This window comes from Montipora foliosa, chromosome 10 (assembly GCF_036669935.1).
Source record: "Montipora foliosa isolate CH-2021 chromosome 10, ASM3666993v2, whole genome shotgun sequence".
Classification (NCBI taxonomy): domain Eukaryota; kingdom Metazoa; phylum Cnidaria; class Anthozoa; order Scleractinia; family Acroporidae; genus Montipora; species Montipora foliosa.
The window spans coordinates 28,823,144-28,838,143 of NC_090878.1; the positions used below are offsets into that span (position 1 = coordinate 28,823,144).

The window sequence follows — 15,000 nt, forward strand, 5'->3', positions numbered from 1 at the left end:
TTATTTTATAGTAAAACGAAAGTAGATAGCCAAATATTTTCGATATATCAACGACATTTCAAAGTTCAAAACTGGTACGCAGATTTGAATTCAAAACAACTGGTCACGCGTGACGTAGAATCAGACTCCCTATAAAGCAAACTCGTTTGATCTGGCTCATCCAGTGGTTCGCTCTGGTGTCCTTGCAAACTCTGGACCTTGAATCTCTGAATTGGTAAGTTTACTTTTGCGTCAAGTTATATAGACTCATCTTACATGTATTGCGGATCAAGAAAGAGAGAAAACAAGAGAAACAAGTGCACCCAACGAGAATCTTCGGTGAAATATGTTTACGGTTACGTTTATTAATCGACAACGTTTGCACATCAAGCCGATATATGTTTTCGGGAGAGTTAATTAAACTGTTCGAAGAATTTCGGTTCCACGTTGCCAAACAGCTATAGATTTCTTTACTATAACATCACTTAAAAGATTCGCAACCAGGGAAAAGTAGTCCCTTACGTTTTGGAAGGGGTATTTCTGCAATTTTTGGCACTTAAAAAGATAACCTTGCAGATGGTTCGGTCGAGTCGGAAACTGTACACAAGTATTTTGTTCATCTTTTTGGCGACCTCTTTTTTTAAGTAGACTTAAGCTGATTATGTAAACTCGATTTAGTGAGAGTCGGAATTAAGTTTCATTTCCGTTGGTTAGTATGTAAAACCACGCAAGTTTAGTTTAGCCAATAAGAATATCGGCGGCTTTGTGGTCTTGGGCTTGGCAGCCAAGAATAGTATTTAGTTAAGCCTTCTATAGTTTCATATCGATTTTGAGGGAATTGTGATTGTGAGAAATCTCTCATCTCTCTGGTGAATAAATCTTGTGATACTGTGACAAGTGTGGGCTTCTTTCTCGTGTTTCCCACAGTGGGAAGTTCTTATAGAAGGTAATCTTTGCAGCTAGCAATTTCTGAAATGAAGATATCGTTCCCTAAAATCTTCGGACACTTCAATTTTTATGTAAGATATGCGAACAGATCAAATTCTTCCATGTGATAAAAACATCTCTTTAGACAATCTTTAAACATTACAAGGGGCCTAGAAAATGCACTCTGTCGAACTGCATGCTTTGCGCGCGTTTGTTTGTTTTTATTCTGCTTGATGTAGCCACATGGGAGAAAATAAGAGAAAATTGTGTCCTATCCTACAATAGAACGGAAGAAAACTTAGCTTGAAGAATGGAAATGGGAGTAACTGCAGAATACTCCGCCTCATCGCAGGAGCACCCAACGAGAATAAAGTGCAAAACCACTTAAACATAGCATTGTTAAACGTATTTTCGTATTTAAACGGTCAATATAGGCATATTTTTATCCCCTAAAAATTTTTCATCTGTTCGGATTCCCTAGCTGAAAGTCTAGCTCATACGTTGAAGAGCCAGTAGTGCTACTTATGGGTCTGAGCGGGACATCAGGCTTGTGGATTTTTGCAATTGGTTAGCCGTAGAAAGACGCTGGAGTGCAATCTGTACTACGTCAACGATTGAACTGTTTGTTGTTACGTTGCTCTTCGTCGGAACCCTGCTCAGTTGTACAAGTACGGATCTCCTGGAGTAGTTCGTTAAGCTCTTTCTCTGTGCTAGCCGTTGGATTTCTGCGTCCATCCGTTAGTCTTTCATAGGTGTTCTCGTCTTGTAAATGTTCCATGATCTTACTAGAATAATTAACAATTATTCCATGAGCGCGCGTTGGATATGAGATGGTAAATAGCCAACGAGGCGCGTAGCGCCGAGTTGGCTATAACCAGTCTCATATCCAACAAGCGCGAATGGAATAATTGTTTTATTAAATTCCTTTAAACTCCAAAAGTTTAGAAAGTACGAAATGCGAGGGAAAAAAGCGAGCAAATCCGGGCGAAATCGAAAAAACTTGATGAGAACCGATGCGATTTCGTGTAACACCTTGTGGTCAGACAGACGCAGGCTCGTCACAAAAACATTTCTTACCTTTTCACGTACTTCCAAACGTCGGAATTTAACCCAGCTGTCCAGAAAAACTTTTTTTTTGCTTTCTTTAGAGAGAAATTTCGCTTTCCGGCGAAAAATCTTTTAGCTTGGCAACGCTCAGATCAATCATTTACCATATAAGGTCAAACTAAGGTATATGAGCTGATAACCGAGATTGAGTGAAGCAATCAGAGCACGGGAATTGCATTATCCGCGGTTGAGAATTTAATAATCACTGTTATTAAATTCTCAACCTCGGATAATGCATTTCGCGTGCTCTGATTGGTTCACTCAATCTCGGTTATCAGCTCATATACCTTGGTTTGACCTTATATGGTAAATGATTGCGTTAAGCGTTGCTAAACTAAAAATGTTTTCGTCGGAATGTCAAATTTCTCTTTGAATAAAGCCAAAAAGGAGAAAAAAAACTTTTTTTGTGGAAAGTTTGGATCAATTCCGACGTTTAGAAGTACGCGAAAAGGCAAGAAATGTTTTTGTGATGAGCCTGCGTCTGTCTGACAACAAGGTATTACACAACATCGCATCAGTTCTCATCAAGTTTTTTTCGATTTCGCTCGGAATTGCTCGCTTTTTCCGCTCGTATTTCGTACTTCCAAATTTTTGGAGTTGAAGGAATTTAATAAAACAATTATTCCATTCGCGCTTGTTGGATATGAGACTGGTTATAGCCAACTCGGCGCTACGCGCCTCGTTGACTATTTACCATCTCATATCCAACGCGCGCTTATGGAATAATTGTTAAGTATTCATCACTACCACACACCCTCCCGCTGGGAGGATTGTGACAGAGGGATCTTCAGCGAGGCTTTTTAAAGCTTTCTCCTGTAATGTCGTGATGTTACGATGTTTAGGAGGACGCCAACCGATCGCGATCGATGTTACGGAGGCGTGCACGATATCTTTTTTTGCGGCAGGAGGGGGGTTGTCCCAATGATCAATCGATCACCGAAGTGATCGAAACGTTTTACTTTTTAAAATTTTTTAAATCAGTGTCAACGCTGCAATCAGTTTCGTTTTATATCATGCCTGATTACAACCACGGTATTTTTAACTACGTTTTTAAAGTTTAAGGCAAATCGCCTGTATAGATAAAAGTCGCTTTTACTCAGAATCATTATGTGTTTGATGTAACGATAATTTTATCAGTAAAGGAATTCCACATTACGATTTTCGAGTTTTGAACCCGTGATTAACTAAAGATTTGCCCTAAACAATGTAACATAGCCCGTTGTTGTAATGATCCATACTCTTTAATGACAGATACATTCCTTTGAATAGAAATCGCGGTAGAGACAATCTGTTAACCGAAAGATTCCGAAATAACAATACCGCCAAGATACAAGGTATAATTCCGTAGAGATGCAAGATGTAATTCAATTCCGAAGTGTTTCACTTCTCTATGCATGTCTCCTGTCACATGTCAATCAAAGCTAAATCATTGGTGTTACACTAGTTTCCGGTCGGAGCCTATTTCCGTTTATAATCTCTTATTTGGAGGCTGTGGTAATAGCTAGCAAGAGGAAGTAGTATGAAGAATGACATACATAGAACATAATCAAGGAAGGACAGACGGTAAAACACAACTTTGTTTATTTAATAAATTTCAAACATTATTACTTTTACGTAAACTTGACCATGTGCAATAAACAAATTTCGAGTATGATCATTAATTTACTCGATGTCCTCTTTAAGACGGGAATTTCCACTTAGAAGACTTGATGATGATCAAGATGCACAAGAAACGAGGCCTCGATTGTTCAGAGGGTGGATAACGCTATCTACCGGATAAATACTAGCAATACCAATTGAATTAACCAGTGGACTCGTATTGATTTATCCAGTGGATAAGTTGTTGTTGTAGTAGTTCTCGCGATTTGGGGATAATTCTGGTTTCCGGATTCCGGATTCCGGATTCTGGATTCCGGCCTTTAGGGCTGCCCACTCCTCACTCTTTAAATCCAGCGGTATTGTAAATACTTTTGTTCTTGGGCCATCGTAGTTTGATTAAAAATAAGACACAAACAGCAGTGATAAACATATTGAACAAGTTCAATATGTTTATCACTGCTGTTTGTGTCTTATTTTTAACCCAGCGCTATTCTTTTAGTCATGTAAGAAGTGCGCGAATCTCGATGTGTATATCGCAAATATCACGAATGATGTACATCTATAAGACACGGACGTTAGCAGTCATACTGTGTATGTTATCACGCATCTTGATGTGTTTAAAACTCGATGGAAAGTATCACGAATCATGATGTATATTCATCTGGAAACTTGATGTACATATTGCTAGATAATCTGGATGTAAATATATCAGATAATCTTGATGTAAGTGTAGCATCCTTTAACATGTGAATATGAGCTTTGATATTTATATGGCGAATTTTGATCTATGTATAACAGTCTTGATGTACATGTATAAGCACTTGATATATGTATGTCATTTTTATTGTGTAAATAGCACATATTAATGTTTTGTCCCTTTTTAACAAGCATACAAAAGAGGATAAGAAGAGGATCATGGGTTTACTGTGACAAGAATCAGATTGTCGTTAGGCCGTTTGCCTGGTTGCTGTGAATCTCTATGTACGGTGAAAGATACCTTCGCGAGAAAAATCCTTAGCCCAGATAACCGTAATATTTTGGTCAGATAGGTACTCAGTAAATGTGCCCTTGTGGAGCCAAAATGCTACGAAAGTTTTGCAATTCCTCGCTGTCCTTTAGAGCAAAAATACGAAATGTTAGTTCTGAGCAGTCGCGCTGCCATTTTTTGTGCGCCTCGTATTTTACGCTTTGCAAAGAGATCGATTGCGCGTAGTATGTTCAGTTCGTGACAAAATCTACTTATTAGTATACGCCGCCTAGTGCGTTGACAGGTAAGTCTAAGCAATGGATCGACCGCATGAAGCGAAAGTCGCATTCATTGCTATCATGTTCCACATGGGATTGGCTTTGAACTGTCAACGCCTACCCGGCTGAATGGTTAGGAACAACTGGCCCCCTTGGTGAAGTGGGGAAAAAAATTCTCCACTGAAATGAGAGTACCGTAGTCGTCTGTCGCCCACCTGTCAAGAATGATGTTATCACATGTCATGCTATAAATGTGAGCCAATCAGATTTTACCGGAAATGACCTGCACGTTGCAATTTCAAGGAGAGACGACGAAAACAAAATAGAACTCTAGCTGGAATGTCTCCGAAGTCAATCCTTATCCATACAATCAAAGCTATTTCTGCAAATCCCGCTTGACAGTTTGCGCGGTTTCTCTGTTCAAACCATCAAGGAACAAAGAATTTCGAGATAAAATTGCAGAAAAAGCCGAATCCTTCATGTTATCAAGCGCAATCAACAGTACCTTGAACTTCATTAAAACTCGAATATTTAACATGCTAATAAAAGATGCTAATATATCCGAGGAAAATGGACTTTGAGAAATTCTAGTTTTCCCGTGTTCCAGCAGCAGCTACTCAAATGAAATGACTGTACCTCCATCGGGTGGAGTTTGGGGGGAGCGTTGCGTGACATCCAAAAAACGGCTGCGAAGGAGACTAGTAAATCTACTATCCCTGGGGTATGCACACTACGATGACAAAACAACTCAACTGGTGGCATGCCAGTGGCATTCCAACGTAAAAAGCTGCCATCGTAGTCGTTATTTGTCCCTTGAATGCCTTGATTGATTCGCATATCCTAGAGCTGAAAGAGAATCCGAAAACCGTGAACACTGGAAATATTGTGTGTCGAGTAAAAAGCCAGTCGAGCGTGAGAAAACTAAACCGCAACCACCAACGTTAGTTTGTGGTTTCATGTCGCTTTTGATTGGTTGCTGCACGATGGGAAATGTCAAAATCAAAACGTTCTATTCCCAAAGGGCTTGAATCATTGGGTACAACATTGACACCACTGTAGAAAACCGGTTTGGCAAGACATCTTATTTCTTAACTGCCGTGACCAGAGGTTTTTATTTTTCGCCTCTCCGTTCCCTATTTAACCGCTCCTGGCGAAAGAAAGATAAAATCTCTGGAACCCAATGTATTTACTATATAGGCTCCCTATCAGCTATTGTTATTTTAATGTCTATAGCTTTTGATTTTCAAATAACTTTGACTTGATAATGACATTTAGCCAACGTCGAAACATCTTCGTTTTTAACAAAGTTTTGGTATTTATTACCATGTTTACGTATGTTTTATCGCAGTTTTTTGGGGTTAAATGTATTTTCTTTACTCACGTAAAGCCAGTCAAATTCACGTGCGTAACCTACGCACAGTGGAATCGACCTCAATTGAATAATAATTTATCAAACGCTTTTCATTTTATAGTAAAACGAAAGTAGATAGCTAACTATTTTCGATATATCAACGATATTTCCACGGGGAGTCCGAATCCCGAGAGCAAAGTTCAAAACTGGTACAGACGCAAATTTGAATTCAAAACAACTGGTCACGCGTGACGTAGAATCAGTTCCGATTGCGGAAGACTCCCTATAAAGCAAACTCGTTTGACCTGGCTCATTCAGTGGTTCGCTCTGGTGTCCTTGCAAACTCTGGACCTTGAATCTCTGAATTGGTAAGTTTACTTTTGCGTCAAGTTATATAGACTCATCTTACATGTATTGCGGATCAAGAAAGAGAGAGAACAAGAGAGACAAGTGCACCCAACGAGAATCTTCGGTGAAATATGTTTACGTTTACGTTTATTAATCGACAACGTTTGCACATCAAGCCGATATATGTTTTCGGGAGAGTTAATTAAACTGTTCGAAGAATTTCGGTTCCACGTTGCCAAACAGCTATAGATTTCTTTACTATAACATCACTTAAAAGATTCGCAACCAGGGAAAAGTAGTCCCTTACGTTTTGGAAGGGGTATTTCTGCAATTTTTGGCACTTAAAAAGATAACCTTGCAGATGGTTCGGTCGAGTCGGAAACTGTACACAAGTATTTTGTTCATCTTTTTGGCGACCTCTTTTTTTAAATACACTTAAGCTGATTATGTAAACTCGATTTAGTGAGAGTCGGAATTAAGTTTCATTTCCGTTGGTTAGTATGTAAAACCACGCAAGTTTAGTTTAGCCAATAAGAATTATCGGCGGCTTCGTGGTCTTGGGCTTGGCAGCGATTTTGTCTAAGCTCTATTTAGTTAGGCCGTCTATAGTTTCATATCGATTTTGAGGAAATTGTGATTGTGAGAAATCTCTCATCTCTCTGGTGAATAAATCTTGTGATACTGTGACAAGTGTGGGCTTCTTTCTCGTGTTTCCCACAGTGGGAAGTTCTTATAGAAGGTAATCTTTGCAGCTAGCAATTTCTGAAATGAAGATATCGTTCCCTAAAATCTTCGAACGCTTCAATTTTTATGTAAGATATGCGAACAGATCAAATTCTTCCATGTGATAAAAACATCTCTTTAGACAATCTTTAAACATTACAAGGGGCCTAGAAAATGTCTTCCAAAGGCTTTTGGCTTGATTTACACGTTGGGTGCCCTTGGAGAATGAGAGAGAGAGAGGTGGAAAGAGCAGGGGAAGGGAAAAAGAGAGTCCACTCTGTCGAACTGCATGCTTTGCGCACGTTTGTTTGTTTTTATTCTGCTTGATGTAGCCACTTGGGAGAAAATAAGAGAAAATTGTGTCCTATCCTACAATCGAACGGACGAAAACTTGGCTTGAAGAATAGAAATGGGAGTAACTGCACAATAATCAGCCTCATAAGCATTACGGTTGTGCTTTCACTAGGCCGATTAACTAGCTGAACATTCTTTCTAGGCTTTGTTTACAAACCGACTTTTACTAGCTAATGCCGTGTTTAGACTTGAGCGTGCTACCGAGGTATTGGAGTTTACTTACCTAGGTTAATATTTTGCGTGTGTAAACGCCAACTAATACCGTAGTAAACACCGCTCAAGACAATAGAAAGTTAACTAAGGTAAAAGTTCGGTCTACTCTGCGAGCAGGCATGGTTAAGGTCGGTAACCAAGGTTTGGATGACAGATACATCCGCTTGCGGTCGCATAGAATTTCACATCCTGTGGTGTCGGGATTGCGTCAGGCTCATTCGATCACGTTTTCAAGACCAGGTTTTCGACCAAGTTTCCACGTCTGGTTTCGGTCTACGAAGAAGGTATGTCGCGAATCGCCACAACGCCACAGCCACTCGCTTGTTTACCGGTATGCATTCGCGTAATCTAGTGTCCTTCTTTGCCAAATCCGGACCAACCAATCGGACAATGTATTCGAACGTACATCTTGATATTCTAAAGTTCTCCTTCCACCATTCTTCAACAAAATTTCCGTTTAATAGAGCTTCAAACCAGAATTGGTTTCTCGGCCACGACCACGCACGTCTAACGCGCCTTGTCTTGCGAAGGGCAATTTGTAGCAGAATTAATCGCTTTCGTCTCGACCTCTTTAGGTGCTGCAAAAGTAAGAGCTGCTGCAATCTCGATTCCTGGGTTTGCTGATCAAGAACAAGAAAATAGAACGCGAGGACTACAAGAGCCACAGCTTCTCTTTTAAACGCGAGCATTTTATGCGTGGATTTAGAATTTGCCGCCAATTCGATAAGATTGTGATTGATGACAGATTTACCTTAGTTATTTGAGCCAGTATAAACACTGTGCAAATGTACCAGGGTTTAGTAAGTTAATGTTTACCTTGGTAAACGCTTGAGTGTAAACACAGCATAAAAGTGACAACTGTTTTCACTGTGAAATTTAACCCGCGATCTAAGCCGCTAACTCAGAGGATTCAAATTGCAAAAGCGCGCTATAATAAAAAAATGAAAGGGGCCGTAGTGCTTGGAATGACTTCTCTTGTGATTATTTTCGCTGTATTTTTGACAAGTAGAAGGAGTTTTATTGAGCCAATGAGGCTTATGTCCTTACAAATAAGGAAGGCGCAAGACTACATATGTTTAGGCTTATCCAAGACCACAATTCTGGTTTAAGGACCTGGCCGAAGAAAAGGAGAATCCAGTGGGTCGGGGGATTGTAAATCGAAAGAAATGACTGTTGAAATCGCTTTCCTTTTTGAATTTCTCAAGCTCAACCACGAGGGACTTGTCTGGAAAGAGGGAAAATGACATCACCAGATTATTTGGCAGGCTTCTGTCAAGACGCACGGCCTGATTGGCTGCGGCGTTTATCAGGACAAGTTATACCATCTCGCGAGGTAGTATAACTCTGCGTGAATTTCCGCTCGTAAAGGCGAGAAAATCCCTTGTTTTTGCTTGTGAAAACAGCTTGCATTTTTAACTAGCTAAAACCAAGACGAGGTGTTTTCATTGTATTTCCGGACTTTTCCGGCTTTATCAAGTTAAAATTGTCCTAGTGAAAACACAACCTACATAAGCGTAACTTTAATCCAATTTATTTCATTTCCGGACGCATCTGTTTTATGTCGTAATAGGATACAACCTTTTAATCATTGGACTTTATTCCGATTGTTTTCTTGCATCAGTAGGGTCGGGTCGCACTTGAGACAAATTTCTGAAATGTCCTAAGATGTTGCCCACAATGTTTGTCTCCTAACTTGTCGGAGACAATAGGTGGGTTCATACTAGCGGAGTAAGTATCCCTCAAGTATGACCAGAGCTCAATCAAGTACACTTGAGATCGTCCACGTTTGATAGCATATTAGAATTCAGAGTATGCTTTCAAAGTAATTGGATTGTCAATTTGTCTATCAAATTATGCGGCAAACGTGTTTGATTGACATTCGTTTCCGGAATGTGTTTTGATAGTAGATAAGTAAGCTAGTAAGGATGGTTTGAGCCAGAGAGCACTCGAAATTTTTTCTGCATACACAACACTCTCGCGCTTCGGCTCACTTCTTCGCGCTTCGGTCCGCTTCGCTTCCGCCTCGTCAGCCTCGCGTCTTCGCTCGGCTAACTCGTTGGCCCGGGGGGGGGGTACTCCCTTATAAGGGCTTAATGGCGACGTGCGGCCAGCCAGGGTATGTTTTTCGGGATTTTTGTCTTAAACAGGGTATCGAATTTATCATTTTTTGTCTTAATCAGGGTATCGATTTATCAATTTTTGTGTTAAACTGGGTTAAATGTCTTAAACAGGGTATCAAAAATCGGAATTCTGTCTTAAAATTGGTAGGAAAATCAGCAATATTTGTCTTAAACAGGGTCAGGGTATGAGAGGCCGTGCCGCACCTCCCCACCCGGGGATATATCGAGTACCCCCCCGGGCTCGTTGGCATTAAAGCAAATCTACTAATAAAAAATATCGGGTTTCCTCACCATAACAACTCAGCCATGGTCGTGACAGCGATTCAATCAATCAATGACTTTGCTTGACTTCGAATTTCAGATAGTAAAAATGCTAACATTTCCGAAGAAAATGAGTTGGATTAATTACAAAATAAAATAATAATAATAAAAAAAAACTCAGGGGCTCACATGACTGGTGTATTACAGTTAAAGGTTACTGAACGCTGGTCGCGATCAAACATTTTTCACCACACATACATGACTCATTTCCCGTTCTGATTATTTTCCCTTTTCTTTTTCTGTAGGAGATAGCTTCATTTCAACGCCTTTTCACGCGTGGTGATTGCATCTTACCAACATGTCTTACGTAAGTGACAACTCGAAACCGTGTGTTTTCGTATTTCAATGCCTTATTACTGGGTTGCCAGCATGGCAAACCCAGTCGGGGTCTACGTTTCGTTTGTTTGTTTTATTACTGGGTTGCCAAACCCAGTCGGAATCTGCGTTGCATTTCGTCGTTTTTATATTTTTTTCCGTGTCGGTAAAAGTCTTGCCTGTCACTCCCTTGCTTAGTGGTGTCTTTGTGCATGAGTCTTCTGCGCGTATTTAGTTAGGTTTGAGGGGGTTGGGGTAATGCGTAGATCTCTCTGGTGCGGGAGGATATTTAATTATTAACCTGGAATGGCGTTGAAAGTCATTGTAACGCGAATGGCGTTTTGGTGCATCTTTAAACAAAATATGCCCCCATGGAATGCCCTCAAGAATGGAACGTCAATATGATAAGCAACTTAAGCGATGAAAAATAAATATCTGGAATCTTTAAAGCAACGGCGAGTAATGGTCTTCCACAACAATTTCATTTTTCGCCGTTGGATATCAAGTAAGCTTTAACTTGGTATTATATACAACACTGAAGTCAAATGGCAATTCTTTTATGGATTTAACAAACATTGAAGGAATCGAACTCCCTGAATGCATCACTATGTCTACTGCAGTCGCATCTAAGTTGTCTGGCAAGTTACATTCATTTTATGATTCAACTCCGCAAAGGTAAAAAAGAATTGGAAATGTGACAGTGAAAAATTACTTGAATGAAAGCTTGTTGTGGCTTTTGTGCTGTATTATTTACGGTCAAGGTTCTTTCGAAAAGGGTTTGATGTGAATTGTCTGAAATTTATTTAATTGTATATGCTTTGTGACAGCGATTGTGTTTAGTTTGCACGCTCGCAACTGAAATAGGAAGGGTTTCTTGCCTCTTATGGCAAACATGTTGTTTGTTTCAATAAATGTTTCGCTGGAAAAGATTTCTGTGAAATTTCCAGCTTCTGCAAATTTATCATGTGTCATTTTCGAGCTTAACTAATTTGCATACATGTGTTGAAATTTGATGCGGGGAGAATTTTTGTGGTAGCGCATAAGTCACGAAAATAAACAGGTCTGTTGGAAGCGTGCTTGAGTTTCAACAAAATGAGCCCCAAAATCGACAAAAAATTGTGACGCTGATGAATAATAAAGTAGCTGCTATTCCCAAGACGATGGAATTACCTGGTGATAAATAACCTCGTCTTGGAGATTTGCAGAAACAATTGTCAGCCTCAAGAGTTGGGCGATTGTCATCTTTTTGTTGAATTCGTACATTTCTTGTCAAAATTTATAACAGAAAAAGAAAACTAACAAAAACAAAAACCCGGTATCTTGGCATCATTTGACACAGAATGCGATGTGCGATTTACTCAGTGCAGCCAAAAGTACAATAACAAATTTCAACTAAATAAAAATCTCCTAAAATTTTTTTCGCTGATGGTAACTTTTTATATTTGTGGTTCAAAATTCATGTTGTTTTCAAGTCGTAATTTTTTTTTACCGATGGCAAAATATTTTATTCTTGATCGACCGTCCTGAAAACTCCCTTCTGCTCTTCCTAAAAACTTTGTATCGATACTTATTTACTTTTGCATCAATATTTGTTTTGCATAAAGCAATAGCTAACAAAATCTGTATCTTGCTTGGTTCGCATCTGATAGCGTTAAAAAATTTTCGGTCCTATGCTTCTGTTACGGAGTTGTATATTTTTTAGGTCGTCCATCCAGATACTAACCCCGCCGGACAGGGGGGCTAACTTCAGTGATCTTTTGTTTACAAAACTGTCAGATGCCCCAGAGTGCACGCTTACACTTGTGGTGAAAAGAAGTTGTGAGGGAACTTGAAAATGATCAACATGTCATCCCAGAAGCCAATGTTTCTCGATTCCCTTTTATTTTCTTCAATCTTTCTGGGTTCAGTACTTTGCTAGTAACCACATGTCTTCTCAGGGGGCTATTTATCTAAGACTTCTACCATGGCACTACAATATACAATACCAAAACAATATCGTGTACTGTTAGACCTACATATTACGCAAAGACAACTTGAATCTCCTGGAAGACAAAACGCAGCTCAGTTGACAATATGGAACTAGATGCTTCTGTGAAGCATACACTGGCTTGCCTGTGGTACGTGCTACAGAAAATCAGAAGGCACTGAATTGTGTGGTATTGAAATACAGCATTCCAGTCTCTGAAGAATAACAAATAAAAGAGAAGCGAGAAACATTGGCTTCTGGGCTGACATGTTGATAATTGTCAAGTTCCCTCACAACTTCTTTACACCACAAGCGTGCCCTATGAGCATCCGAAAACTTTGTAATACTAAACTTCACTGAAGTCAAGCCCTGTTTCGCGGGGTTAGTGTTGGGATGGGAGACCAAAACAATAAACCCCTCATAAAAAACAGAAACATCTGACCGAAAATACTATTAACGCTAACAAATGCGAACTCAGCAAGGTACAGATTCTGTTAGCTTGCTTTATGCAAAACAAATATTGATGAAAAAGCAAATAAATATTGATACACAGTTTTCAGAAAGAGCAGAAGGAAGTTTCCCGGACGGTCGATCGAGAATAAAATATTTACGACATGAAAACAACATTAATTTTGAACCTTGAATATAGATCGTTTTCACTGTCACGCAATAAAAAAAATAAATCAAAAACTATCCAGTGCAAAACGCTAAGAAATTGTTATCTTATAGAAGATAAAGAAATAAGACACTTGTCCAAGTTTTAGGCCTCTGCGTTTCCCCAAACTTCAGATATTCGTCGAAATGTTTCGCAGGCCGGAAAATAGTGTAAACATCTGGAACTGACTTTGGCTATCTAGGCGACTGATTATCACTACTGAAAAAACAAGCATTTACATAAGCACTTTTCCTAACGCTCTAACTTCTAAAAGGGCTCAAAATCATGAGATAAGTATATATTTTTCAACAAACTTGATCGTAGCTTTGTGTCACGCACCTACATAATCCGGAAATTCAAAATGCTCTGGTTTCCAAACGAAGCACGCTATTGAGCTGTGAAATTGTCAACAGATATAGATATGCCGCCTCTTATGCCTGATGAGGATAAAAACTTTGGTGGATCTTTAGTTTTAGATTTTGGAAGGTGATGACGTCACGTGAAAACGATCTATAGAATATAAAAAGTTACGATCAGCGACAAACATTTTGGGAGATTTTTGCTACGTTCAAGTAAATTGCCAAATCGAAAGTGACATGGCCGGAATTCAGCAGGCGCCGTGATTAAGTTACCGCGGCATGTTTACTCGCCAAACAGTGAAGCATCTGTGTCAAATGATGGCAAGATACCGGGTTTTTGTAAGTTTCTTTTTCTGTCAAGTGTTATAAAGTTTGACAATGAAATGAGCGAAGTCAAAACAAAGATCACAATCGCCCAACTCTTGTTTATGCAAGGTCAAAATTTACTCTCCAAGACGCGTACGACGTTATTTATCACCAGGTAATTCCATCATTTTGGAAATAGCAGCTACTTCATTATTCATCTGCGTCACAAGTTTTCACTGATTTTGGGCCTCATTTTGTTGAAACTCAAGCACGCTTCCAACAGGCCTGTGAACCCTTCCTGCTTACAGAGCAATACTAAAAAACTTCTCCCATATCACATTTGAACCTTAAGCTCGAAAATTCAATACACAACATGATATTATAATTCACAAAGGCAGAAAAATTTTATTGAAACAAACAACATATTTACTCTTAGAGGCGAAAACGCCTTCCTATTTGATTGCGTGCGTGAAGACAAGAAACTCAATTGTGTCAAATTACCATGTACTTCAGGTAAATACTGCTCACTTTGATTTCGTCTCGACGGGCGATAGATTGTTGTCGAAGTCCAGTACTCGTCGCTTTTGAGATTCAAGCCTAGTTTATCCAACTGACTTTCCATTATTGAGCTCCATAAGGGTATATTTTGTTTAAGGATCCACTAAAACGCCATTCGCGTTGCATGACTTTCGACGCCATTGCAGGCTAAGTTAATGATTCTACTGTGTCCACAAGAGAAATCTACGCAGTTCCACTACCCTCTCGATCCTAAGAAAATACGGGCAGAAGGCTCTATACACAAAGACACTACTTACCAGGGGAGTGACAGGCAAGACTTTTACCGACACGGAAAAAAAAAAAAAAAAAGAAAACAAACAAACTAAACGTAGACCTCGACTGGGTTTGCCCATAGGCAACCCAGTAATGAAGAGCTGTGTTACTTCAGTACCACACGTAAGCAATGCGTGCCTATTTTTTCTAAAGATGACAGGAATGTCTTCTTTCTGACAAATGATTAATAGGCCGATAGCCAAGTTTTTAACCTCAGAAAAGGATTTGTTTCGTCGTATGAACGTGTGAGCCAAAGGACCTCTGCTGGTACGACTTCTGGG

At 39.5% G+C, this 15,000-nt stretch overlaps 1 protein-coding gene across 5 annotated transcripts in view; it reads left to right on the forward strand.

Annotated features, from left to right (window-relative positions):
- The first annotated feature begins 194 nt into the window (after positions 1 to 194).
- LOC137973978 (uncharacterized) overlaps positions 195 to 15,000 on the forward strand; it is a 36,485-nt gene continuing 21,679 nt past the window's right edge. Inside the window, exons 1-2 of one of the 5 annotated variants that reach the window (XM_068820892.1) lie at positions 195 to 214; positions 10,533 to 10,594. In XM_068820892.1, coding sequence (XP_068676993.1) covers positions 10,586 to 10,594 — 9 coding nt within the window. In that variant the 5' untranslated portion in view covers positions 195 to 214; positions 10,533 to 10,585. Of the gene's footprint in view, positions 215 to 3,556; positions 3,577 to 6,463; positions 6,577 to 7,842; positions 8,131 to 9,503; positions 9,575 to 10,532; positions 10,595 to 15,000 lie in introns of those variants that run through there. The other 4 variants (XM_068820891.1, XM_068820888.1, XM_068820889.1 and 1 more) reach the window with 4 other exon arrangements.